We start from the raw sequence: 24,575 nt of genomic DNA on the forward strand, positions 1-24,575 counted from the left end.
ACTGGTAGATGACGCTAATGATGCTAAAAGAGGAAGAAAACTCTCTTTCCATTTAACTGAACTCAGAAATCCCCATGCTAGACTGCAGAGACTGCTAGTCCTGCAAATTCTCTTTTGTCCTCTGAAGAGGGCTTTAGGCCCATTTGCTGTGTTGCTTCATTTTTTGAATGATCTTGAAGTGACATAGAAAAGAAGCTGGTGACCTTCAGGAAACATGGAAGACAATGAGATAACGTTTCAAAGGGCTTGCCCTAGTTAGGGTGAGAAAGAGGACATTACGGTTCACCAGTTACTTGCACAGGTAATGGATAATTTTTATGAATTATTAAAGTTGTGCACTGATCAATAGAAGATATTGTCTTCAATTCAACAGGGTATTCTGTCAGAAGTTTTCTTCAGAGGGATCTATTTAATGGAATAATTTATTATCATCATTTGGGAGGAGAAGTATTTGAAGATTCCCTTGAGTTTGTGCTGTGTGATAGTCATGACCCTCCCAATCTCTCAGAGCCACAGGTATGAAACTGAAGCATCTTTGGCAGACTCCTGTGGTTTTTCTTCAAATGGCTGATGATTTTACAACTTCTGATGGACTTTCAAATCAAACCAGGGTAGATCTTTTCTGCTTGCCATCACCACGGCCATCGCCACAAATAACGTTCTTCAGAGCTAGCTATTGTTCTTGCTTTCCATGGAGTAATTTTCTCTGCCTGGCTGCAGAGAGACAAGTCCATTGCAAAGACATTTTCCTACATTGTAAAATGAAATGTTGAAAACAAATTACATATGGAGACAGTACAAACAAACTAAACAGCCCTACTGAAGTAAACTGAGAAGAGACTATTTATTTCACCCAGTCTAACATACTGAATTTAACTTTGCTTTTAATTTGAAGTGAAACCATGAGGATTCGTAGGCTTTGCATTTAACTGTTGTATATCTCCATTACTCATGTGTTTGTGATACGGCATGATAGCTACATCCTGTATCTCATATTCCAGTGATCCACATACTTCTGTGTGTGCATGTTTGTTAACAGCTGCTTGGACACTCTCTCATTAAGAGGAACCGCAGCTGATTTTACTGTCTTCCTGATTTCAGGTGATGGTGGTGCACATTATCCCTGTGGATGACCAGCTACCCAGAGAAGCCCCAGGAGTGACCCGTCACCTGGTTGTTAAGGAGACTGAGATTGCTCATCTAACTAAGAAACATCTCCACTTCGTAGATGTGGAAGAGCAAGACAGGGATCTCACATACACCATAACCACTTCCCCATTTTTCTCTTGCACACACGGGTAGGTGTGACCTGCCATACCTTCCAGGTGGGAAAGGTTAATGACCCATGTAAGAGGAGCAGCCTCAGTGGTGGTAGCATGCTCATGTCCCAGGTTCTTCATCTGTTTAAAGTAAAGGTCACAATAGCTAGGTGCAGCTCTCCCATTTATGACTAAGGGTGATCTAGGGCTGAAAGCAACAGAATAATATAAGGAGTAATATAAAATAATGGATAGTTCAGCAAGAAATAAGAAGGAGGAAACTACCTGAAATCTTTTCTATCCTTTTCTTGGACTTGCATTTTACAGTGGCCTGTAGGATCCTGTGCAGTATTGCGACCAAGTCATAGCACCTCTCCTAACTGATAGAGTGGGGCTGACCTGGGCCTGCCCCAAACTGAGAAGATGAGGTGCTACAGCTTTTTCTAGGCTATGTATTATTACCATAGCACTGTAAAGGACTCCTGGTTGCTGGTTGCTGCTGTTGGAAAGTTGGCTTGCTGGAAACTGGTTCATTTCAGAAGTGTATAAGATGCATGAAAACCAGAAACAATTTATTTTTCCATGTAAAGATAAATGCAGGTGTGCAAGTAATAAGAACGTGATGGACTAGATTTGCAAGTGGTGTAAATGGCATCTGAGGTGTGCAGAGACACACTTGTAGCAAACCCACAGCTTGCTTACAAGGTATGCAATGATTTTTCATGACCATCCTGAAAATCATTTCTTGTGGTCAATTATCTGTGATAATGTTTAGATGAATAACAAGGATAGAGGAAAGAAAAAAGTTTTTCCTTACAATGCAGTTGGGAGTGGGAAGTTAATTTGAAATGCAAGATTGAGGTATGTGACTGTTGTTTTTCCTGTTCTTCAGTATTGCTAACGAGGATGTGATGTATGTATTTTTGTACAGCCACTCAGACGCTGGGAAGCTGTTTATGGTGGACACCATCCCCAAGCTGGTGAAGGATCCTGCTGCTCTTGCACTGCAGTCATTTACTCAGGTTTGTTATGTTACCTGGTACCATAACCAGTTCTAAACAATTTTAAAAGTTACAAGTGTACAGCTTCTTTTTTACAGGAAAACAAGAGGTGGAAAATTGAGGAGCAGTACTATCACAAGCTCTGCTTAAGAAGCTCAAAACTTTGCTAATTCAATTCCAGCTTTTGAAACAAATTTCCATCATGCTTCTGTTCTGCAATATGTAAACACAACTTTCCTGAAATCAGAAGGGGCTGCAGTTGCTTAGGGTAGGCTGAATTTGACTCCAGCATGATGTTAAGAGGAAGGAAAAAATACACAAAATGTGGAAATGCGTCCGTGACAATTTCCTGCTTCCGGTGTCTCCACCTATTGATTTGGTACAGGTGGGAACAGGCTTTTTTCAGAATTTTGTTTTTCAGTTTTCATGTTTCTGTGGTTTGACTAATGTCTTAATGAATATTAGTAATGTGCCCTGTTTTACATCCTGCTGTATGGTTAAGATTTCATAATGGTGACCATTGGGATACCATAATGAGAACTCTGAGTCTAAAAATCCTTAACCATGTGCCTAATATAGGTGTCTGGATTCAAGATTTCGGTGATTATTTTAGCCTCTTTCACTGGCTTGCCCTCACATGGGTAGACAGGGCGTGCAGTTTATTCATACTGGTGAGGGCAAATTCAGCTGCTATGAGAGATGTTACATCAAAAGCTATGTTTTGATGAATCATTTATTTTAAAGTCACAGTTAGAAAAGGCCCTGGGAGCAGCATTCTTAAAGGGCTCCATCAAGAAGGTAAGGCCATTGCCTCTGTTATCACTTATAAAGCACATCTGTATTTTTTGCTACAGGTTTGAGTATTTGAACCTGTGCTCACCTGATTTGTAGCTGAAAATGCACTTAATCAAGGTATTGGCAGTAGCTAAAGAGTACATGCAAAGTTTCTGAAATTAATTTTGGTGGTTCGGATAACATATAAACAGGGGATGAGGAAGGTTCCTAATGTCCTGAATTATGGCTATTCCCATTATCTCTTCTTAGCTGCACCCCTCTTCTCTTTTTGCAGCATGCTGTGAACTACATGAAAGTTGCCTACATGCCACCACTGCAGGACATTGGGCCTGAACCTCAACAAGTCCAGTTTATTTTTTCCGTCAGCAATCAGCATGGTGGCACTTTGTACGGGGTCTGCTTCAATATTACAATTCTTCCTGTGGACAATCAAGCCCCAGAGGTAAGACAGTAGTAAGGGTGAGAGGGAAGGACTTGGAAATGGCTTTAGGTAAAAACAAAAATGCAGAGATGTCTTGATCTGACTGAAATTAAAAATAAACCTTCCATGGGTTCAGGTTTTCAGTGGCTTGCACATAGCCCGCATCGGGACTGAAGTGGAAGGTGAAGTCTGGTGTGTGTGCAAGCTGATTTTTTTGTGCTAAGTAAGTTGAGGACTACCTTCAGCGTCTGGGTGGCTGCACAAAAATACGTATGTCACATCCTGGTTAGCAAAACTGCATCGTTCCTCTTTGTGCTGCCTATTGCCTATGAAGGCCATGAGCCTCCATGAATGGGATCAGGACTGGGCTGCATGTATTAGGGCCTACTGTAAGTATATTCCTTAGGTTTTCCTAACACAGCAGAAAAGAGTACAGCCTTGTTTTTAAGGTGTCACATGTCCTTATACCAGAGCAGATTGAAACTACCCTGTTTGGTGTATGTTTGGAGGTGCAGTAGAAAAGAGAGCTCAGCACTTCTCCTCCATGCAGGTTTTTACAAGCCATTTGAGAGTGGAAGAGGGTGGCCTGAGCCCCGTCACAGAGGGACACATTCTCATCTCTGATGTGGACACGAAACGAGAGCATCTCCTCCTCCTCCTGCGGAGACAGCCTCAGCATGGGGTGCTAGAGCTGGATGGCATTCCCATGAATGAAGGCGACAGGCTTTCCTGTGGGGACCTGCATACCCTGGCAGTCAGGTTAGAAGAGTGGCTGTCTTTTGCTCTTGCGGTGGCTGAGTCTCTCAGTTGGATAGGTGAAAGCCCTGCAGTGAAGTGGTGCCAGGCACAGAGGCTACAGCTAGCCATGCTCACCACAGCACGGCTCTGGCAGGGCTGCTCCAGGCCAAGGTTCCTGGCTGAGCCTTGGGACTGCAACTGTCATGGTGGAAACTGAGCTGTTGTGTAGCCAGGAGGCGGGAGCTCGTGACCATATCTGATGTAGATAGGTGTCTCTATAAAGCACTGCCCCATGCAGATAAGGAGGCAAATGCAGAATTAGAGCTCCCTGACTCTGTTTTTATCTGTTAGTCAAAGAGGGCACTTACTGCTGGGAGGACGTATGTGTTTGGTAGACACCTCACGAGCAGCCAGAACATAGATGACAAAGACTCAGTCAAAGCTTTTTCCCAGCTGATGTCTGGTTTATCTCAGGGATTTTCTGCTTGTAGAAAACCCCACAAGCCCTCTGAAGACACTCTGATCCACAACCAGCAGTCTTAGATGGACAGGGAACAGCTTTTTATATTGGGAGGGATCCATGTTGTCTGGCATGACCAAAAAGTACAACTTCTTTGTCTGTGTGAAGTCTGTGTAGCTCTTTTCCCCCCCCCCCGCCCCCCCAGGTATCGGCATGATGGCTCTGAGACTCTCACTGATGATGTCCTCTTTGCAGCCACAGATGGCATCCATTTTGTAGAGTTCACCCTGCAGGTCAAGGTCAGTGTGTTGCATATTTCTGAGAAAAACTGCAAAGCTTGACTTCTGAAAGTCCTTTGCATTTCCTTGTAAATTGGAAGATAATGGACTTGTTAGGCTTCTATTTCTAATCTAGGTTTCGGGTTTATGTGGCATATTTGAGAGATTTGTCTTGTACTACCTGAATGGCATGTGTGCTTGCTTTAGCTTGGGTTCTGTCTGGAATGGTTCTTGCTGTACTTAATAATGGGGAGTGAGTTTTCTTTCTCAAGTTACAATAATGTAGTTTGCTTTACTTTTGTCTTTGAATTTTGTGACCCTAATTCAGCTGGTTTCATTTGGTCCACAGAGAGAGCTCAATGTACTCTGACACTGACAGAATGCTTCTGGTTTGGGCTGGAAAGCAATGTAGTAAAAGAACAGGTTTACACGGAAATGAAAAATAAAGGATCTCGAATTATTTTTCTGATTAGGTGTTGCCTGTGAATGACGAGCCACCTGTTATGCGAACGGGTCTTGTTCCTGTGCTCCAGTGCCTGGAGGGCGAAGAAGTGGTCCTCTCCTCAGAGTACATTTATGCCACAGATGCCGACAGTGATGACATGAAACTGATGTTTATGCTGGCTCACCAGCCCTACCATGGGATCGTGAGGAAAGCTGGCATTGCTGTGGATCGTTTCTCCCAAGCTGATGTCATTGCTGATTTAGTTACATATAAGCACACTGGTAAGTGAGTTAAGGACAGAATTAGACTGGAAGGTGGTCAGAGAGTTTTTGGCAGAAAATCTTAACCTGAATCCATGTAATCTTTGCAGAAACAGAGCAGAAACTGCTCAGAAACTGTATGTGTTGCAACTGGGGGAAAAAGTAAGCTGCCTTCAAAAGAGGGCTGATGACATACAACTACCAAATGTTTTAATGTGTTCTCAAATTCCTATTTGAACTCAAAATTATATTAGAATAAGTAGATGAAAGCAACATAATCCTGGAGGATCTCTTTCACTGTTGCTGATAAAATATCTCTGGCCTTTTTGGCAAAATTACTATTAAATTAGGTACAAAATAGAGTATTTTTATTTGTTTCATGACATTAAAAAAAAGACTTTGACTTTTTTCCATAGTCATGTTTAGATAAAATCATGTAACGCTGTAAATAACAATGCCTAGTTTTAACAGAAAACTACTAACAACCTAAGGTACTTCTTGCTTGCCTTTACAATCTAGATGGATATCCACTTTTGGACAGCTTACAGTCTTTCTGTACCACACTATAAATGATGTTCAGATTTTCTTCAAGAGAACACAGCGCTACAGAGATGTTATTTTTGGTTCTATCTATAAAATCCAAAAATACTTTTTTTTTTTTTAATTACTCAAAGAAATCAAGGGCTGGTTAACCCTCTTCCCTACTTAATTTGTTCCTTTCATTAGCATTAAAGGGGTTCTCTTTTCTACATCTCTGATGACAGAATTAGTCTTTATATTTTCAAAGGCTCTGGGTTTCTCTGTAATTAGTCCGTAATTTTGTGTAAGCATGGAGAATATATGTGATATTTTCAGGCTTGGCACTGTCTAATGTGAACAGCTGGTATTTGAGAAGAAAAGGAAGTACTTGATTATGGCTACCCATAACAAACTTTTCTTCAGCATCCTAAAGATACCAGGAACATTATTTCAATGGCAGTGTTTTTTGGCAGAGGCCATGAAGGGCAGAAGCTGACCTTCAAGGGAGCAGTGCCTGAGTTTCGTATTCCCAAATTTCTACATGCTAAATGTGCTGCCAGTAGATATTGCGAGAGAGGGTGGGAGTCGCTGCCCTTCCTTTGCAGGCAGCTTATTAGCAATATCCCGCAGCAATGCAAGGCGCAGGCTGCCAGAAGTGCTGAGAACTGCAATACACTCAGCCACAGATGCTTCTTGCAAGGGGTGGCCGTTCCCAGCCCTGTCCTGTATCAGCCCACATTTTAAGCGTGATTACATATAGGCATAATGTACAGTGTAGTAGCAAAGTACAGCCCTCATTATAGTCCATTTTGTAGGGATAAGAGGCATATAGGAATACATGCATTTCTTGGTATGCAAAAAAGTTTTATTCTGGAAGCACATGAAAATTACCACTTGCCATAGAGAGACTATAAATAGAAAGATCTTTTCCTACAATCTTCAAGAAGGAATGCAGAAAAAGCCTCCCTTTCTGCCTAAATGTACATTTTTGCACATGCCTTAGTGCACAAAGAACGGAATCATGAGGACTATTAACAATTTTATTACAATTACAATATAATATTATGACATCGCAATAATAATATTATAAACATTAGTAATACTAACTTAGTAATATATTTTTCAACATCCTTTTATTCTAGAATCGAAGTAAAATGGTTAAAATGAATTACGAACAACAAACCAAATCCCTAACCAAACAGCACCCCCACCAGGCAGAATTAAGAATTCTAGTCATTTTGCTGTTCTGGTCTGTCTTTATCTTCTGACTTTGAAGGACTGCAGACTGTCCTTGCATGGTACAAAATTATTCTTCATGAAGTTTTGGAAAAAAGATTTCTTCTGAACTGCAACATTTTTTCCAGGTGGGGAGATTGGCCTGACTCCTTCCATTGAGATCTTAACCTTCATTGTCTCTGATGGTGAGGCTGGCCTAGATGTGAAAGACTGCTGTTATGATGGACCTCTTCCTCCTCCAGTTCCGCTTCATGACCCATTTCCAGTATATGATCTTAACATCACTATATTTCCAGTGGACAATCAGCCTCCATCAATTGCAACTGGTGAAAGCTTCCTCTCACTATAGCATTATGACGCGGGCTATGCAGTTCTGTGATGGCTAAAGGCTCAGGGGTTTTGTTTATTTGGTTTTTAGCATCAGAATGAGTCAGCTGAGATAAGTGTACAAAAGTTTTGGATCAGAATTTCCATCAATATTTTTTTTCTTTTGGTGCAGCCACCAAATTCAGCTGTAGGTGCAACTGTGAGTAATTCTAGTGGCTCTTCAGGTGCAGGTTTAAATCATGCGGTTCGAGAGGAGCGCTCAAATCTGCTCCCCTCCATCTATAGATGTCCATTGCAGCACGTGTAAGCTATGTCTGAGTAAAAGTGATCGATATCTCGTCCCTAAACTGAACTTAGGTCAAGACAATTGCCAGGTTTATATAATGCAAAAACATAAACATAAATATCTATCTACCTTTTCATGCAAAGTATACAACAGAAATTTAGACTCTGGCCCTGATATAATGGGATAGAATCTTTTGTTACCTATATTTAATTCTGTTAGTGAATAAAGACAAATCTAGGCTATATAAGTAACAGATGAAATTAACAGATGTGAAGGCACATTTTCTCTAGTACTCTTCAGGATCAAAAAAACTCAATTAAAATGGAAATAGTGCTTGTAATGTACATTTAGTCCAACAACAGCCCATTGTGTGAAATTTCCATTGACTTCCTGGGCTTTGGATGAGGTCTGTAGTATACATATCAAAGGTATGGTTTCTGTATGCTTTTCTTTTTCAATGTCATTTGTTTGTAAGCATCACGTGTATGCTATGTATCTCAGGGAATATTTAAGCATATGTATGAGTAGTTTTGTAATTTGCAGGCTCTCACCCAAGTAATGTTCTGGAAACGAAGCATTGTCCCAGCAGGGAAATTAAGCAGCGATGCATGAAAAATTGTTCATTATGAGCAATTCGTAACAGCTCTCATGTAATTAATGCTCTGACAAACAGAGGTAACAACTGATTTTGAGCAGCACATAAACCATACCTAATAACTTACCAGTAAAATAACTTAATGATCCCCTTCTCTACTTACATGATGGCAAAAGTAGAGTTGATGGTGTAAGCAGAGAAAAAAAAACCTGAACCAAACCCCCTCCGGTAACACAGTATTTGTTGTCTTTCCACCCTTAGTTATTATTTCCGTTCTTGTTAACAAAAACAACAATAAAATAAGACAACTAAGCAATAATGCTTATCATATTGTTTGTGTGCAGGTGCAAGGTTTGTGGTGGAGGAGGGCTCCTCAGCAGCCCTGACCACCAACCATTTGTTTGCCACTGACCCTGACACCACTGCAGATGACTTAGAGTTTGTCTTGGTTTCTCCTCCCCAGTTTGGTTACATTGAAAATATACTGCCTTCTCCTGGGTTTGAGAAGAGCAACATGGGTATAAGTGTAGGTAAGTAAACAACGTACGGTAATCACACAGATGAAATACAGAGGGCTGGTGGAGGGCTGTGTGGTGGGCTCTGCTGAAGTAGCTGCAGGTGTGTGCATTAATATGGGCTTATTGAGGAAGGCAGGTGCTGGCAAATGAAGAGCAGTGGGACTGTGTGGGAGGAGTTCAAAGGGAGATCAGGGCTCTGCAAATGTGAAGAATTGGCAGCTGAGGTAAACAAGCCAATCCTTGTTTTATGCATTCCAGCTGCAATCTATTAGAAGTGGCGATAAGAGACATTAATGCGGTCTCTCTGCCTCCCCTTCACTCTCCCAGGCAAGGCTCCCGCATGTCCCTTCACATATACTTCTGACAATTAAATGCTGTAGTTGAGAATTTGAAGAGCCTGGGTCCCATCTTAGTGCCCAAGGCAAAATTACAAAAGTGATAGAGACGGTGGTTGACCTGGGTCTCCTCCCTTGTCCACCTTCAAATGTTTTAAGGCAATTTCATCCTTGGTAGAACAGATTGTGACATGCCCTGTAACGCTTCCAGCTTTTACCTGTGCCTCCAGCTGGACACCCAGAATTGCTGAGCCTTTTGGTCACCATTTTCCTGGTCTGTCAGTCAAACAATAATCAGTGTAATTGCTTAGATCTCAGAACTTTTCCCACCTGTTATTTGGGTCTTTTTATTTGGGCCTTTTTATTTGGGCTTAGTTCTGCAAACTGACCAGAGAAATACGAAGTTGCACAGTTGCACAAGATGCAGAAGGATGCATTTTTATTTCAGGGGAAAGGCACGTGTGCGGTGGTAAAATGTGCAGTGTAACTCTTTCGGCCAAAAAATGACTGAGAACTAACAAATTCCAAGTTACTTGTTCACTGAAGAAAGACATAGTTTCAGATTTTGTTATGATATGCAAGACCAGAAGGCAGGAAAAGATTGTGCTAACCCATGATCTCTTTAAAATCTCTAGCTTCGTTTAAGCTGAAGCACCTGAAAGCCCTGAACATAAACTATGTACAAGCCAGGCACATGCGAATGGAGCCAACAGCAGACCACTTTGTACTTTATGTCACCGATGGGCTGCATCGCTCAGCAGAGACTCCATTTTTCGTGCTGATCAAGCCAATCAATGATGAAGTCCCAGAATTCATAGCAAGGAATATTACTGTAAGGAAAGAGTCAAAATGCCTGTCAAAGAATTATTTTATACCTGAAAATGCTTTTTAATATAAGAACATTGTTCTGACACCTATTCCTCCGCATCTTTCCCTTACTTTGTGTAGTTCAGCCTAGTTCATGAAACAGCCCAGTTAAATCCCATGTAAACCTTTAAGTCAGAGCTTCGGTGGGATTGGAGCAGTGCATAACTCTGGTAAGCATGACCATGAGCTGGCAATGTGCCCTGGTGGCCAAGAAGGCCAATGGCATCCTGGGGTGCACCAAGAAGAGTGTGGCCAGCAGGTCGAGGAAGATCATCCTCCCCCTCTACTTTGCCCTGGTGAGGCCACATCTGAAGTATTGTGTCCAGTTCTGGGCTCCCCAGTTCAAGAAGGACAGGGAACTGCTGGAGAGGGTCCAGCAAAGGGCTACAAAGATGATTAGGAGACTGGAGCATCTTTCTTATGAGGAAAGGCTGAGGACTTGGGTCTCTTTAGTCTGGAGAATACTGAGGGTGGATCTTATCAATACTTATAAATACTTAAAGGGAGGGTGCCGGGTAGATGGGAACAGTGTCTTTTTAGTGATGCCCAGTGACAGCACAAGAGGTAATGGGCCCAAACTTGAACATAGGAAGTTCCATCTAAATGTGAGGAGAAACTTCTTTACTTTGAGGGTGGCAGAGCACTGGAACAGGCTGCCTAGAGAGGCTGTGGAGTCTCCCACTCTGGAGACATTCAAAACCTGCCTGGATGCCATCCTGTGCAACCTGCTGTAGGTGAACCTCCTCTGGTGGGGGGGTTGGACTAGGTGATCGCCAGAGGTCCCTTCCAACCCTGACCATTCTGTGATTCTGTAACTTGCAGTTAAGTAAAAAAAAAAAAAGGCTCAAATTTTTAAACAAATGAGTTATCTAGGAAGCAGAAGGATCTTTATGCTGCTTCTGGTTTTTAAAGAGCCTTTCATAATCTTTTGTAGTTTTTTTTTGTGTTCCTGGCATAGCCTCTCCCCTCTCTGAAGACTGCTTTTAATATAAATAATAATGCTGTGACCACCATGCTAGAGCAGTGTAAGCTTATCTTACTGTAAAGTAAAAAGTGCGTGTATGTGTGTATATATATATAAATCCATATTTTTATACATATTTATGTATTTAAAGGCTTTCTCTTCTGTGCATTCCCTAGCACTTAATATGAAGTTTAGTCACCTAAAAGCTTTACTGTTATTTGGGGCAGATATGAACTCCTTATCCCACCTTCTCTTTTGATCACTGTAACCATTTACTACTCTATGTCCCTTAAACAGGTTGAAATCAGTTGATGGTTCAAAAGCCTTTGGGGAAGGGGTGGAGGAAACAAAGGGATACACTTGTACACAAAAATACCCTGCTTAGGAAAACATGCTAAAATTCTATAATTTCTCTGTATGTAAAAGAATTGGACATTTTTTTCTTTCATGTTCAGGTTCAAGAGGGGGCAATGAAAGAGCTGGATCTCTCTGTTATCAACGCAGTTGATCTGGATGTGCCTCAAGACCATTTGGTATTTGGGGTTGTGCAGAGGCCCTGGCATGGATTCCTTATTAATGGAGTTCATGGCAATGATATTCTACACTATAAACAGTTAATTAACCACGACCACCACAGCCATGGTTTGCTTGTTCATGACTTTTCCATGGAACTACTGAAGAACGGTAGGTGCAGCATTCTTCTGACATTGATCTTTCGTTCCTTTAATGAGGCAAGGGGGCACAGTGAGAAACCTTCACCACTTATTTATTCACTTGCCTTATGTGTATTTCCAAGACAATATTTATTTAGGAATAGAAGTTAATCTATTTAATGCTAATGTTATACATTGATTTTAGGAATTGTTAATAAAATCACGCTGAGAGGCCTACACATAAGAAAGTGTATTAATATGTCCAGGGAGGCCACCTGCACTGAATAAATAAAAGGAATAAGTAACATATCAGCAGACAGATTTCAAAATGTTTGACAGCACCTGGAACAGAGACAGAGAGACTGATTTAAAAACACATTAACTGATAATGGGGTTAAATATTGCTCTAAATGATCACAGAATAGAGTGATCATAGAATGATTTGTGTTGGAAGGGACCTTTAAGGATCATCTGGTTCCAACCCCTCTGTCATGAGCCGGGACGCCTCCCACTAGACCAGGTTGCTCAAAGACCCATCCAACACAATGCTTCCAGGGATGAGGCATTCACAGCTTCTCTGGGCAACCTGTTCCAGTGCCTCACCACCCTTATTGTTAAGCATTTTTTCCTTATGTCCAATATAAACCTGCCCTCTTTCACTTTAAAACCCTTGCACTTTTTCCTGTCACTACAGGCATTGGTAGAAAGTCTCTGTCTATGAGCCTCCTTTATATATTGGAAGGCTGCAATTTATGCGTTCATCATACCTTCATATACTTAATAATAAAGGTATGGAGGGCTACAGCTTAGCATGAGAAGTAACCTGCTTTTCAAAGGTTTCAAAGCAGTAAAGTTCTTTCAAGTACATGTAATCAAAAAGTATATTTAACACTGCCAAGGATATGGTGGATTCTTCCAGACTGTGCCCATTTAATGAAATACGGAATCAATATAAAGAGGGACATGAATTCAATCCTGTCACTCAGGTTGCAGTTCAGCCCTCAAAACCCAAGGAAATATTGTTCTCCTCTCTAACATGAACATTCAGAAATATGTCCCCACCCCAAATTCCTCAGCCTTCCCAAGTCCTGTTTTTGATTTTCTTCCAATTGCTTGGCTTTCCTCTTTTCCTGTCCATCACGGTGACCAAGCCACCTCCAGCCCAGATCATCTGATTGTCCATGGTGATAGCCACAAGAACAGCTGTCCTCCCCAAGGCTTGTTTAATCATAGAATCATAGAATGGTTTATGTTGGAAAGGACCTTGAAGATCATCGAGTTCCAACCCCCCTGCCTTAGGCAGGGACACCTCCCACTAGACCAGGTTGCCCAAGGCCACATCCAGCCTGGCCTTAAACACCTCCAGGGATGGGGCCTCAACAACCTCTCTGGGAAACCTGATCCAGTGCCTTACCACCCTTAAAGTGAAAAAATTCTTCCTAATTTTCAATCTGAACCTGCCCTCTTCTAGTTTAAAGCCATTCCCCCTCATCCTATTGTTACATGCCCTAGTAAAAAGTCCTTCCTCAGCTCTCCTGTAGGCCACCTTTAGGTACCGGAAGGCCTCAATAAGATCTCTCCGGAGCCTTCTCTTCTCTAGGCTGAACAGCCCCAACTCTTTCAGCCTCTCCTCATAGGACAGGTGCTCCAGCCCTTGGATCATCCTTGTGGCTCTCCTCTGGACACGCTCCAGCAGGTCCATGTCCTTCTTCTGTTGGGGACTCCAGAGCTGGATGCAGTACTCCAGGTGGAGTCTCACGAGTAGAGGGGCAGAATCACCTCCTTTGACCCGCTGGCCACACTTGTTTTGATGCAGCCCAGGATACGGTTGGCCTTTTGGGCTGCGATTGCACATTGCTGGCTCATGTTGAGCTTCTCATCAATCAGCACACCCAGGTCCTTCTCCTCAGGGCTGCTCTCCAGCCGTTCCCCGCCCAGCCTGTATTTGTGCTTGGGATTGCCCCAAGCTTAATTGCCCCAAGTTTAAAGATCCCTGAGGATTATTTAAGGCACAGAAAAGCGTTGCCTGATACTCTCACCCTTTATATGGTCCCTGTTAAAATGAATTGGAGTGAGGAGAGTAGAAGAAATGTGCCTTTTTCAGACTGACAGAGACAATTTTGTGAAAAGAGTCACTCCTTACTCAGGTCAGGCTGGAGTCAATAGCATGTTGTTAGGTTAATGAACAGCAGCAGCTTACTGAGCTCATCTTCTGGTAGCTGAAACAAGCTTCCTGTGACCAGGGCATATGGGGAGGGGAGATGGAAGAAGGGTGGTGGAAGCACAGTGAAATGACATGAGAGATTTTGCAGGAGTCAGATTTATATGTTCTTTCAATTCCTCTCTCTCTCTCTCTCCCTCTCTCTTTCTCTTATATTTCTTCCCCCCACCCCTTCTGTAGGAATGAAGCTGATGTACATGCATGACAATTCGGAAAACCTCACTGACAGCTTCAAAATCCAGCTATCAGATGGGAAACATAAAGTCCTCAGAACCATTTCAGTAAAGGTCATTCCAGTTAATGATGAGAAACCAGTGCTGAGCAAGTAAGCCACATGTTCCTGTCTCCAATAGCGTGATGAGTTCAGACAAAATGATCCAAAAGTGATCACAACAGCAAATTGGTGACTGCTGGGGAGAGGATGACATAACTAGTCACAGACTAACTTCAATACAGATGTTTCCACGTGGGTCTCTATCAGCCTGTTTAACAAAACCATTTTTAGTGAAAGTAGGGCATGCTTTAATGTTCCTCAACATTAAAAGAATAGAGAAAAAGAAGGTGGGTTGGGGGGGAACATGCTTGTTTTGTCTTTCACAACTTACTTCAAGATGTTTGCCAGAGAACACTGATCTTTACACACCTCACCTCTGCTGGCCACTGTCCACCATGGTATAGACTGCAGTCATTTTGCTTTCTTCTTTCCTGGGGCAACTACCTGCTTTTGGCAACTCTCTGAAAGCAACTCTGAATTTTGGCATGAGAGAATCCACAAGGTTGATGCCTCCTTGCCTCACAGGGGAAAGCCTTTCAGCTTAATGATGCTCTTTTCTATTAAAAAAATCTCTATTGCTCAGCCATAATTCAACTTCTGAAAAGGTACATGCAGACTTCCCTTAGAGTCCAAAACTTGGAGTTATAAATGAATTAAACATGGTCAGAAATGGCCTGGCAAACCATTTCCAGATAGGCAGCTGGCTGTGAGAGCGCCAGACCTCCTGGACATTTTAACAAGGAGCGCGTCCCTTGGGATCCCCATTTTTTAGCGGACGACCTGCCACAGAGCATCTGGGCCTCTGCCCTCCTGGCTGCTTTCCATCTCCAGGCAGGCAGATGGGTAGCTGGGGGCCCAGAGGCTTTGGGGGTATCACTCCGAACCTGTAAAGTTTGCATTTCAGAAATGACTCACAGCCCGCTAAGCAGGCTGCCACTAAAGTGGGAATTTCTGATCCCTGAGGATATTTGGCCTAACTTCAGATCAGACCTACGTTTCCCATTGCAGAGAATTTGGAATGTTTTGTTTTATCATGTAGAGCTTCCTGCATTAACAAATGTTAGCTTTTTAGTTCAAAGATAATCAAGGACCACATAATGCTAACAAGAGAGTCCATTTCTAGTTAGAATAAAGGGTATAGTTTATGTATTCATACCATGTACTGATAATTACTGATAATTGCCTATTTGTTCCTCACAAGGTAAAGATTGCTATGTCATTTTCCACCCTTTCTCTCTGAAGGAAGGTGATGGAGTGCAAGGCATCACTTGTTTTTAGCTTTGCCCAGCTGGATCCAGAAACTGTTGCTGCCTTGTCTGGTGATGTTAGGTCTCACCATTTGGCATTCCTGTGGTGAACAGTAGCACATAGTGAGCCATCTACTTGCAAAACAGCTATTTCATTATAAGAAGTTACTGCTTCTTGCTTGTTACTCTTCCACTGGGATGCAGTATGCTGCGAGTGGTTAACCAGTAGCACTTTAAGGAAACATGTTCAGTTTGGCATTGAAGTGGTTTAACTGCTGTATTCAGTCACCACATCCTTGCTGTGGGGTAGGATCTTCCTTGTGCCACTGCAGTATTTTATGGGCGGACATCCGACAATACCTGTAAGCTTTTTCTCACCTTTTAATCTGGGGGTACCTTTCCCCCCCAGTGAGTTTCAGTTCTCATCTCCATTAGCTATGGTCAACAGACTAAAGAATCTGGGATGGGATGTTTTTGGCTGGCAAACAGTGGTGTTTATTCACAGGGATTGCCAAAAACCCAATCTGTCACCTCTTGGATTGTGTCCTGTAGCGCGGAGTGCCCTTGGAGAATATAAGGACTTCATGCATTCCCCTTGAAAGCTTCTTCTCAAGATAAGATGTGTGGGTGCTAGAAGGACTTAACCAAGTAACAGCTACACAGAAAAATGAGTTGGGATTAGACAGCATTCAGCATGTAGCTAAACATGTTTATCATAATTTATTTTTTTGTTTGAATCTTCTCTTCCTAGCTCATACAGTCTTTGGGTCAGACACCTGGTCTTTCTGTTTGCATAGTCCCAGCATGATTATTGCTGGTATGAGCAAATCATTAAGGTTGCTTGATGTGTCATTAATATGACTTGATATACTTTGTCATATGACTCCATTTTCTTTGCTTCTCATTTTGCCAAACACGAAATTTCTATGCTTCATGCCCATATCAGTTTGAATATGAAACTTCAGGAAAAAAATCTCCACTCTTTCTGAGAACAAGAAATGTATTCTATGAAATCCTTAAGTAACTGTGACAACTATTTCTTTGGAAATCTCAGTTGTCACTCTGCTTTGGAGCAGGCACTTGCAGCTTGGCAAAGAAAAGGGCTGTTACATGAAGAATGTGTCTTTAGCAATTCTTGTAAAAATCTACCTGTATTTGGCCTTTGAAACAGCATGGTTTGCACATGCTCAGTTGTGGACAGCCAGAGTTTAGGTACCCAAATGCCTAAGGAGTCTGTCCTTTCCCAACTTGCTCTGTGGCAGATTAGCTTGAGGAGTTCCCATCCCCGGGGTGACTGAATATGCTGAATTCCCTCCAACCTCCTTGAAACTTTTGTACAGTCTAATAATACTGTTTGGGTGCCACATGCTGAAAATGTAAGGCAGCTAACAGCAAAATGATGAAGTAGGGTGTGCAGAGGCAAACTGGAGGATGGTTACTAGCTGAGAACAAAAATGGAGGAGACACAGTCTGAGAATCATCCTGGAGCAAGACTCTGCATGAATTTCAAACTATGTAAGATTTTTTTCGACAGAGCTGCCTCAAATTTTACTTGTGGCTACTGATGGCCATTTCTACCAAGGAAAAGGTGGCCTTAACCTACTCATCTGAATCAAGAACCCAGGAATATTCTGCAATGGGGAGCATAGAGAAGAAGCCAGTTAGGTCGTTGTAGTGTCTCTTAAAGATAAGGTTAGCAGTGACAGAATAGCCATTTGAAAGGCAGTCTTTTCTCAGTGAATCAGTTCATTAGAGCCAGTATTACTATGGTCTATAGTAGCAGTAACATATAATACAGCCTATTGGTTTACATTGTCCTCTTATAAATTGAATGAAGGTAAGTGGAATAGGGCCCAGGGGAAGAAGACAGACATAGTAAATCCCAGGATGTTGTAGGTATCTGCCTTGTTGTTTTTCACCGTTGTAAGGAGAAGCTGGTTTGCTTTTTTTTCTATTTTGAACTGAAATAGGCACCTTTATTCCATTCTTTCTGCAGTTGTCATTTCTGTCAGAATCTGGATAATCCATATTCCTGGCAGAGAAATTACATGTTAGAAAGGTTACTTTTCTTTTATCGCATCAATGCATGACTTTTAATTTTTGCAGGAAGGGTGATATAGAGGTGAACATGGGTGAAACTCGAATCATTTCCAGTGCTGTTCTGTCAGCGGAAGATAAAGATACCCCCAGGGAGAGAATTTACTACTTATTTGAAAGACTCCCAGAAAATGGTCAGCTTCAGCTCAAGGTTAGTCTTTGTACTTCCAACAAAAAACAGGCATGCAAAGAAGTCTCTCTTTAGGTTAGAATGAAGTTCATCTTCCTTTTCTCCCAAATGTCTATCATGTTTTGAAGTAAACAGCTGTGACCAGTTTAACTGTGGAAAGAGTGTTTGAACCAAACAATGGTGGTGTCCCAGAGGCTTTGACACTAAAGGCCAGATCCTCAACAGGAGAAGGAGGGTGAAAAGCATGGCAGATAGTCTGAGGTGACAATGGAGAGAAATGCTGGGAGAATCAGTGCATGGAGGGGGAAAATCAAGCATCAAAGCTTTGGGGAGGGGTGGGGGGAGCCCTTGATCAAAAAAATGTAACAAGTAAGCCATTACTTTAGCTACTTCAGGGTTCAGAAAGAATGGAGGGAGGTGTGTGTGAATGAGTGAGCAATAAATCATGAGTTGGAAGAAAAGTATGGAGGGAAGGAAGGGAAAAAAGAAGAAGATGGAAAAGGATATAGCAAGAGGAAAGGCAGAAGATTAGAAATGGAAGGAAAGACGACGTCTATTGACCAAAGATAAGCCACAGGAAAAAAGACAGAAAAGATCCCCCTTTTTAATTGAATGCATATATAATAGAAAAAAAATGAGTTTCTAAGACCCGTGAGCCTGGAAAGTATTTTGATGCTGCATCCCTGCAAAAATCTGTGGATCATATGAGACTTGTGAGTTAAAGGGATTCCACACACACTGAGGCGAGAGACAGCTACTGGCTGGAGTCTGACGGTTTGAACGTATAGGGTACCCACATGTGCTCGAGCTCTCTGTCTTTGATGACCTTTGCTTCAAAGTCAGTGACACTGTTACTGCAGGCTAAATGTCAAATACACAGATCAGTCCAGTATGGAGTACTATGCTACCTTCTGAAAAGCAGGAAATTTTATTGGGCAATTTACATTTTTGTCTGGGGCTCTAAACTTCTGTGCTTCCCTGAACTTCACCATAGGTTCATTTTTTATATCCTTTTAGGTCTGGTTTCAGATAGAACCAAGAGCAGCTTTGTGAAATTAAGAAATAGAAAACATAAGCTGGGTCAGGAACCATTTAATTTTCATCTTCTTGGTGTCTCATTGAGAAGTGAGCAGAAATGTATTTCCTGGAGTAAATGTGGCTAAACTCCATTTAATCCATTTTATTAATGACCACTTTATAGTTGCTTGGGAACAACTCCAGCTATTTACTGCCCTTCAAAACATACTATAAGGAAAGAGTCTATAGCTGAGAAGGGAAGCCAGGCAGCTGCAAGTAACAGTTTGCATAACTGCAAACAAACACGATTAACTGGGGAGGATGCATGGGAGAGTATCTGTTTAGTGAAGAACGTTTATTCTTTCTAGGTAGGCAAAGGCTGGATGACCCTCCAAACTGGAATGAAGTGCACTCAGGAAGAACTGGATATGAACCTTGTGAGATACGTCCATACAGGAGCTATAGGATCCAAGAACCAAGACAGCTTCACATTTTATCTGTGGGATGGGTACAACAGATCCCCAGCTGTGGACTTCTACATAAATATCAAGGACATGGAAAAGGGTAAAGATCCGCCAAACTTGACTTTTTACACCACCTGTTTCTGAAACAAAGGTGATCTGAGCACATCTCCTGATCTTTCCCTGAGCACTATGTGGGTCCTTGGCAAGTCTCCTTGTAGACCCCAAAAGTCTGTCTGCTTGGATTTCACTGCTGGCCAGAGCCTGCTGGTGAAGTGGTCCTGGGATTTGAAAAGGCTCTGCCTAAGGCAATGTGTTGCACCTTGCACTTTACCTCCCAGGACTCCCAGCTACTTTTCAAACAGAGTTGAAAATATCCTTCTGAAACTAGCTTTCTGTCTGAGTAAATTAAGGTGTAGAAAAATGGCAAGAATGTAATAAAGTAGGCAAAACACTGGTCAAGAACACTCCCAGATTTATGCCCTAGTCTTACAGTCTCTCTTCCTTTGTTGCATCCCTGTTAGAAACGTACATTAGACCAAGTTAACCTAACACTGCTAAGATTGGAACAAGGTCCAGAGAGGCCGTGCTGTCTCCATCATTGGCAGTTTTCAAGTCATGATGCGATAAAGCCCTGAGCAACATGGTTATGCCTGATCTCATGGCTGACACTGCTTTGAACAGAAGGTTAGACTAGAGACATCCTGAAGTCCCTTCCAGCCTGAATTTCCCTAAAATAATCCTATACTCCCAAGATTTTTCTGCTGGTGATGGCTTGCATGTGGTGAAAGAATGCATAAGAGATCAACTTACGATTCAATATGACTATGATAGTGTTGTATTGTCTACCCTGCAGGAGACATTGCTGTTTTCAGAAAACCTCTTAGCGTGCCAAAAGGGGATCGGGGCTACATTACAACCAATGTCCTCCTTGCATTGGATGGTACTGACAAGCCAGAGGAGCTCCTCTACGTGATAACCTCCCCACCCCAGTACGGGCAAATAGAGTATGTCAGCTATCCTGGCATCCCCATTACGAGCTTCAGTCAAATGGATGTAGCAAGACAGATAGTCTGCTATGTTCACAACACTAAGGCAGTTGTTCATGAAGATACATTCAGGTAAGGCATAACACCTCACCCCTGAAACTTTTCCCCTTGGATTTCTTGGGTATAAAAAAAATCCGTAACACAACACAAAACAAAGCAAAAAACTCAAAACAAATTATTAAAAAGAGGTGGAAGCTCTGTGGGAGTTCTCAATATTTATGTAGCAAAGATATTTCTACTATAATACACATAGTTGTGACTGCTTTGGTAATAAATGCATTTTCTAATTGATGCTGAACCTGTAGCCAGAGCCACATTTACTCAATGATACTAGCGTCAATATTGTTACAGCACCCAAACATACACAGCTGTTAGGATTTAACAGGGGAGAAAGACTAAGAACATACTTTGTGGAATTTTCCTTTGTTTTCTTGAACTGGTTTCTGAAAACCAGTCCACTTACCTATTCCAAGATCACAATAGCTCAGAAATTTGTCCAGACAATTGGGTTTTGGGGGTAAACCTGGTTACCTACCAGTTCATCAGCCTACTGATATTTAAGTTTTCCTTCACCTTAGACCAGCTTAGACTCAGTGCACTCCTAGAGTATTTCCTTGTTTTGTTTGTAAATGAACCTCCCTTGGTTATAGAGTGGAATGAAGTAATGAGTTATCATCAGGTAAATACAGAGTAGATGTATTGTTGCTCAAGGTCTTGGGGACAGTTTTGTAAAAGAAAGCAAATTCAGGGGAAAAAAAGCTCAGAAATAATGAAAATGTTTTTAAACAAAGAGTGCTAACTTCTTGCTAGCATTGGTATTTTCCTCTGAAAACATCTTTTGACAGAAAATTGACTTTCTCTAAAATTAAAATTTCCACACAAAAAATAAAAGCTTATTGTTTTTTCATTTGTGACTAAGAAAAATGAAAGATTTAGTTCCTAAGAGTCGCAATTCAGAAAAGACCCCTTTTTACACTCTCTTAAGAATAGATTCTTGATCTCAATGGCATTTTCCATTATGCATGATGAAGATTCAAGGACATGTTGACTCAGCCAGTTTGAGAACTTTTTTGCAGGGAAGTCAAGCAAGTGCGGCATGAAGACATCAAATCAACAGCCCTGTGACCCTGGTACAGCCCAGGTGACATTATCTACACACAAACCTAAAGTAATTTTGGGATTTTCCTCAGTTGAAATATTTTAAACTATCCCTGCCATTAAATTCAATGTGTGGAAATTATAGTTAGGAGATTTGTCTAGCCCATTTGAAGTCATAACAGAAAAAGCGAACAAATATTCTCTGGCTTTTTGTTTCTCGATTGTGAAACACTATGACCAAAACTAGGATTAGCTTAGACAAGTAAAGTTGCGGTCATGCCAACCCCGGGTTGGGCAGTGTAGGAGTGGCTTGCATCAGTGTGACTTCTATACCATGCTAATGAAAGCAGACCAAACAATTCCAGGGAAACCGTGGATGTGGATATATCCAATGTCTCCTGTTTACGCCAACAGCTTAGAACAAAACTAGAAAATCAGCCTTATAAGAGTAAGGTTATGATGCTTTAACAAATATTGATATTCAATAACTGTTTTAATCACAATAATTGGTGTTCCTTGTTGTTATCATTTGGAAAAGAATTTGGTTTTGTGTAGACGTATAAATATTGTGGCAGCATATTATTATTATTTAAACAAGGAATGGTTACATTAATTATATGGGTAATTATGGGGGGGGATTAACTGATCAGATTTTTACTTTCCACTGAAGTACTTCCTTCAGACATAAATTTGCCTGCATTGTTTGGTGCTGCTGGCCTGGAAGAAAGATTTGGCAGTGCTTGTTTGGACAGATGACTTCAAGTGATTAGCAACCTGACATCACATGCTGGCAGCAGGATACTAAAAGAACATGCTAATGTCCTCCATTTTGACACGCTGGCTCGATTTTGTAATGAGCTGGCACTATTTATGATTCCATTTTTATCTTCTAAATGCCATGACAGATGGTAGGTCCTACAGCCAACTCTGTTGCCATCAAACTGCAGAAAGCACGAAATGTTGGTAATGGTGAAATCAAACCATGCAACATGTCCTCCTAACTGTGCCTGAGAGTTGTCCCCTAAATTTCATCAGAGTGAGGAGAATATTGGCTGCTCTCCATTCCTAAAGGAAAGATGAAACAGCCATAAACCAGAAATAAACAGCAACCAAAATCTCCCAAAGTGCAGAAGAAAAGAACGTCTTGGACACAGGCAGCTTCATCAACTGTGAAATCAAATGGCATACAACATTTGCATCGTAAACTTCAGTCTGATATATATAACCAGGAGCTTTGCTACTATCTGGTATTCTGTAGAAGACTGGACAAATCTTCAGTTTCATGAACTGAATTATCTAAGTCTTTCACTTAAGTATTGTTTGACACATCATCCAAATGATTTTACAGCCATCAAAAGAACCAGAGGAAACTCACTTCTGCTGCAATTTTCCAGACCTTTTGAGAGATAGATAAGGTCTTGACTGAACATGTTTTGACTTTTTTTTTTCCTTAGCATAGTATTTATAATCATTATTCGAGTTCTGTATTTGATTTCAGCTAGATACTAATAGCACAACCCTTTTACCATTGGCACACTAGCATTAGGTCAGTGCAGACAGATGTCTGTAGGTTCCCAGCTGGGAATACCATCCTCAGTAAACATATTTCTAACTGCTATATAGTCCCTGGTCTGCCCATGCTCATTCCCATCTGTTTCATGGCATACTGCCAGCTTACAAGTTGATCAAGCCCTAATCATCCAGCGTTGGTGAAGGCAGTGAGGAGTTTTAGATGGACAGTCTGTGTGACACAGTACGCTACTCCATGACCTACTGAAAGTCACTTACGTTCAAGGCATGCAACAACAGGCCAGGTTCTGACCCTGTAATTATTAAAATATTTCTCTGAGGTCTGCAGTCAAGAGAGCAAGAGGAGGCAGATAATCTAAGCATCAACCAGTCCCCATTTCACTTATGTATGGCAGAAGCATGCTAGGAGGAAAGCAGCCAGCTATGCTGGCCCTCGTATTGTCTGAAACAACCATCCCATGATACTGTACCCCACAAGATGAAGTGTAGCTGTATGTGCATTCAAAGCATTGGGCATTGGAGGCTGGGAGAAAAAGAAAGGTCAGGGAATGCGCATAGTCTACCCCGAGCAACCTTCTGGCACAGGCAGAACTAACCTGGGTGAAAACCACTCTCCAAGATGCTGCTTTTGCATGTACAACATAACCAGTCACCTTCCTGCAGAAAGAAAGGTGACTCTTATGTACTATATGGTGATGGGACATGAAGGATCGTGAGACATTTTCAAGGTAATTTTTAGTTTCCTATAAACTCAAAACTCAAAAGGTTTTGTTACGAGCTTGAAAGTGTGCAATGTAATTGCTTTCAGAAAAATTACTTAAGTAATAATCTTGGCAATGAAAGCCAGGATGAATTTTGAAGGCTAAAAGATTGGTTTTCTTTTTATTTTTATCCACCACTAAATTTGATAATAAATTTCTGCAGAACATGCTGTTGTTTGTAAGGCAAAAGCACATACCCAGCTGGTAGGCTTCCAATAGATTTTCTATCCAGCCTTGGGCACCTTTCTTTCTCTTGTTTAGGAAAGGAAAATTAACTGTAGAGCATAATCACATCTTTAGTATACCTAAAGAAATATTACTGCTTGGAAGAGAACAATAAGAAACTGTGCCGCTATTAAGAGAAATTCCCAGCATGGAATAAGAACTTTGTAGATCTGGGCCTTTGATAAATACATGGTATGGACATCTACATTTTTAAAATTCCCCTCGCAACTTGTGTAGTTCTGTTCAGTATCTCCCACAGAACCTTAGTATTTCAGTGAAATCTTACTCGAGTTTTGTGAAGATGCATAAATCAGTTCCTCTGAATATACAGAAATTTAACGATACAATTAGTGCCTAAACAAACCCATAAAGTGAGATGAGGATGTATCTTTTTTCCAGCCTGCTTTTTTTGATAGTTTGGGGCCAATTGGGTACAAAAGGCTTGTAACAGCAAACAGAAAAAAAACATTGTACAGGCAGAACATGCACTTTACACACTTTTTTTCTC

At 41.5% G+C, this 24,575-nt stretch overlaps 1 protein-coding gene across 1 annotated transcript in view; it reads left to right on the forward strand.

The window, feature by feature from the left end:
• Positions 1 to 24,575, forward strand: part of FREM1 (FRAS1 related extracellular matrix 1) — a gene marked incomplete at both ends in the record, with an annotated part of 61,481 nt that overhangs the window by 14,950 nt on the left and 21,956 nt on the right. The window contains 15 exons of the mRNA XM_082497719.1: positions 374 to 516; positions 1,102 to 1,298; positions 2,191 to 2,281; positions 3,330 to 3,497; positions 4,027 to 4,235; positions 4,880 to 4,973; positions 5,426 to 5,678; positions 7,541 to 7,738; positions 8,965 to 9,150; positions 10,109 to 10,305; positions 11,760 to 11,988; positions 14,359 to 14,503; positions 17,806 to 17,947; positions 19,312 to 19,507; positions 20,261 to 20,525. Coding sequence (XP_082353845.1) covers positions 374 to 516; positions 1,102 to 1,298; positions 2,191 to 2,281; positions 3,330 to 3,497; positions 4,027 to 4,235; positions 4,880 to 4,973; positions 5,426 to 5,678; positions 7,541 to 7,738; positions 8,965 to 9,150; positions 10,109 to 10,305; positions 11,760 to 11,988; positions 14,359 to 14,503; positions 17,806 to 17,947; positions 19,312 to 19,507; positions 20,261 to 20,525 — 2,713 coding nt within the window. The remainder of the gene's footprint in view (positions 1 to 373; positions 517 to 1,101; positions 1,299 to 2,190; positions 2,282 to 3,329; positions 3,498 to 4,026; positions 4,236 to 4,879; positions 4,974 to 5,425; positions 5,679 to 7,540; positions 7,739 to 8,964; positions 9,151 to 10,108; positions 10,306 to 11,759; positions 11,989 to 14,358; positions 14,504 to 17,805; positions 17,948 to 19,311; positions 19,508 to 20,260; positions 20,526 to 24,575) is intronic.

Source organism: Vanellus vanellus, assembly GCF_965231255.1.
Source record: "Vanellus vanellus genome assembly, chromosome: Z".
Lineage (NCBI taxonomy): Eukaryota > Metazoa > Chordata > Aves > Charadriiformes > Charadriidae > Vanellus > Vanellus vanellus.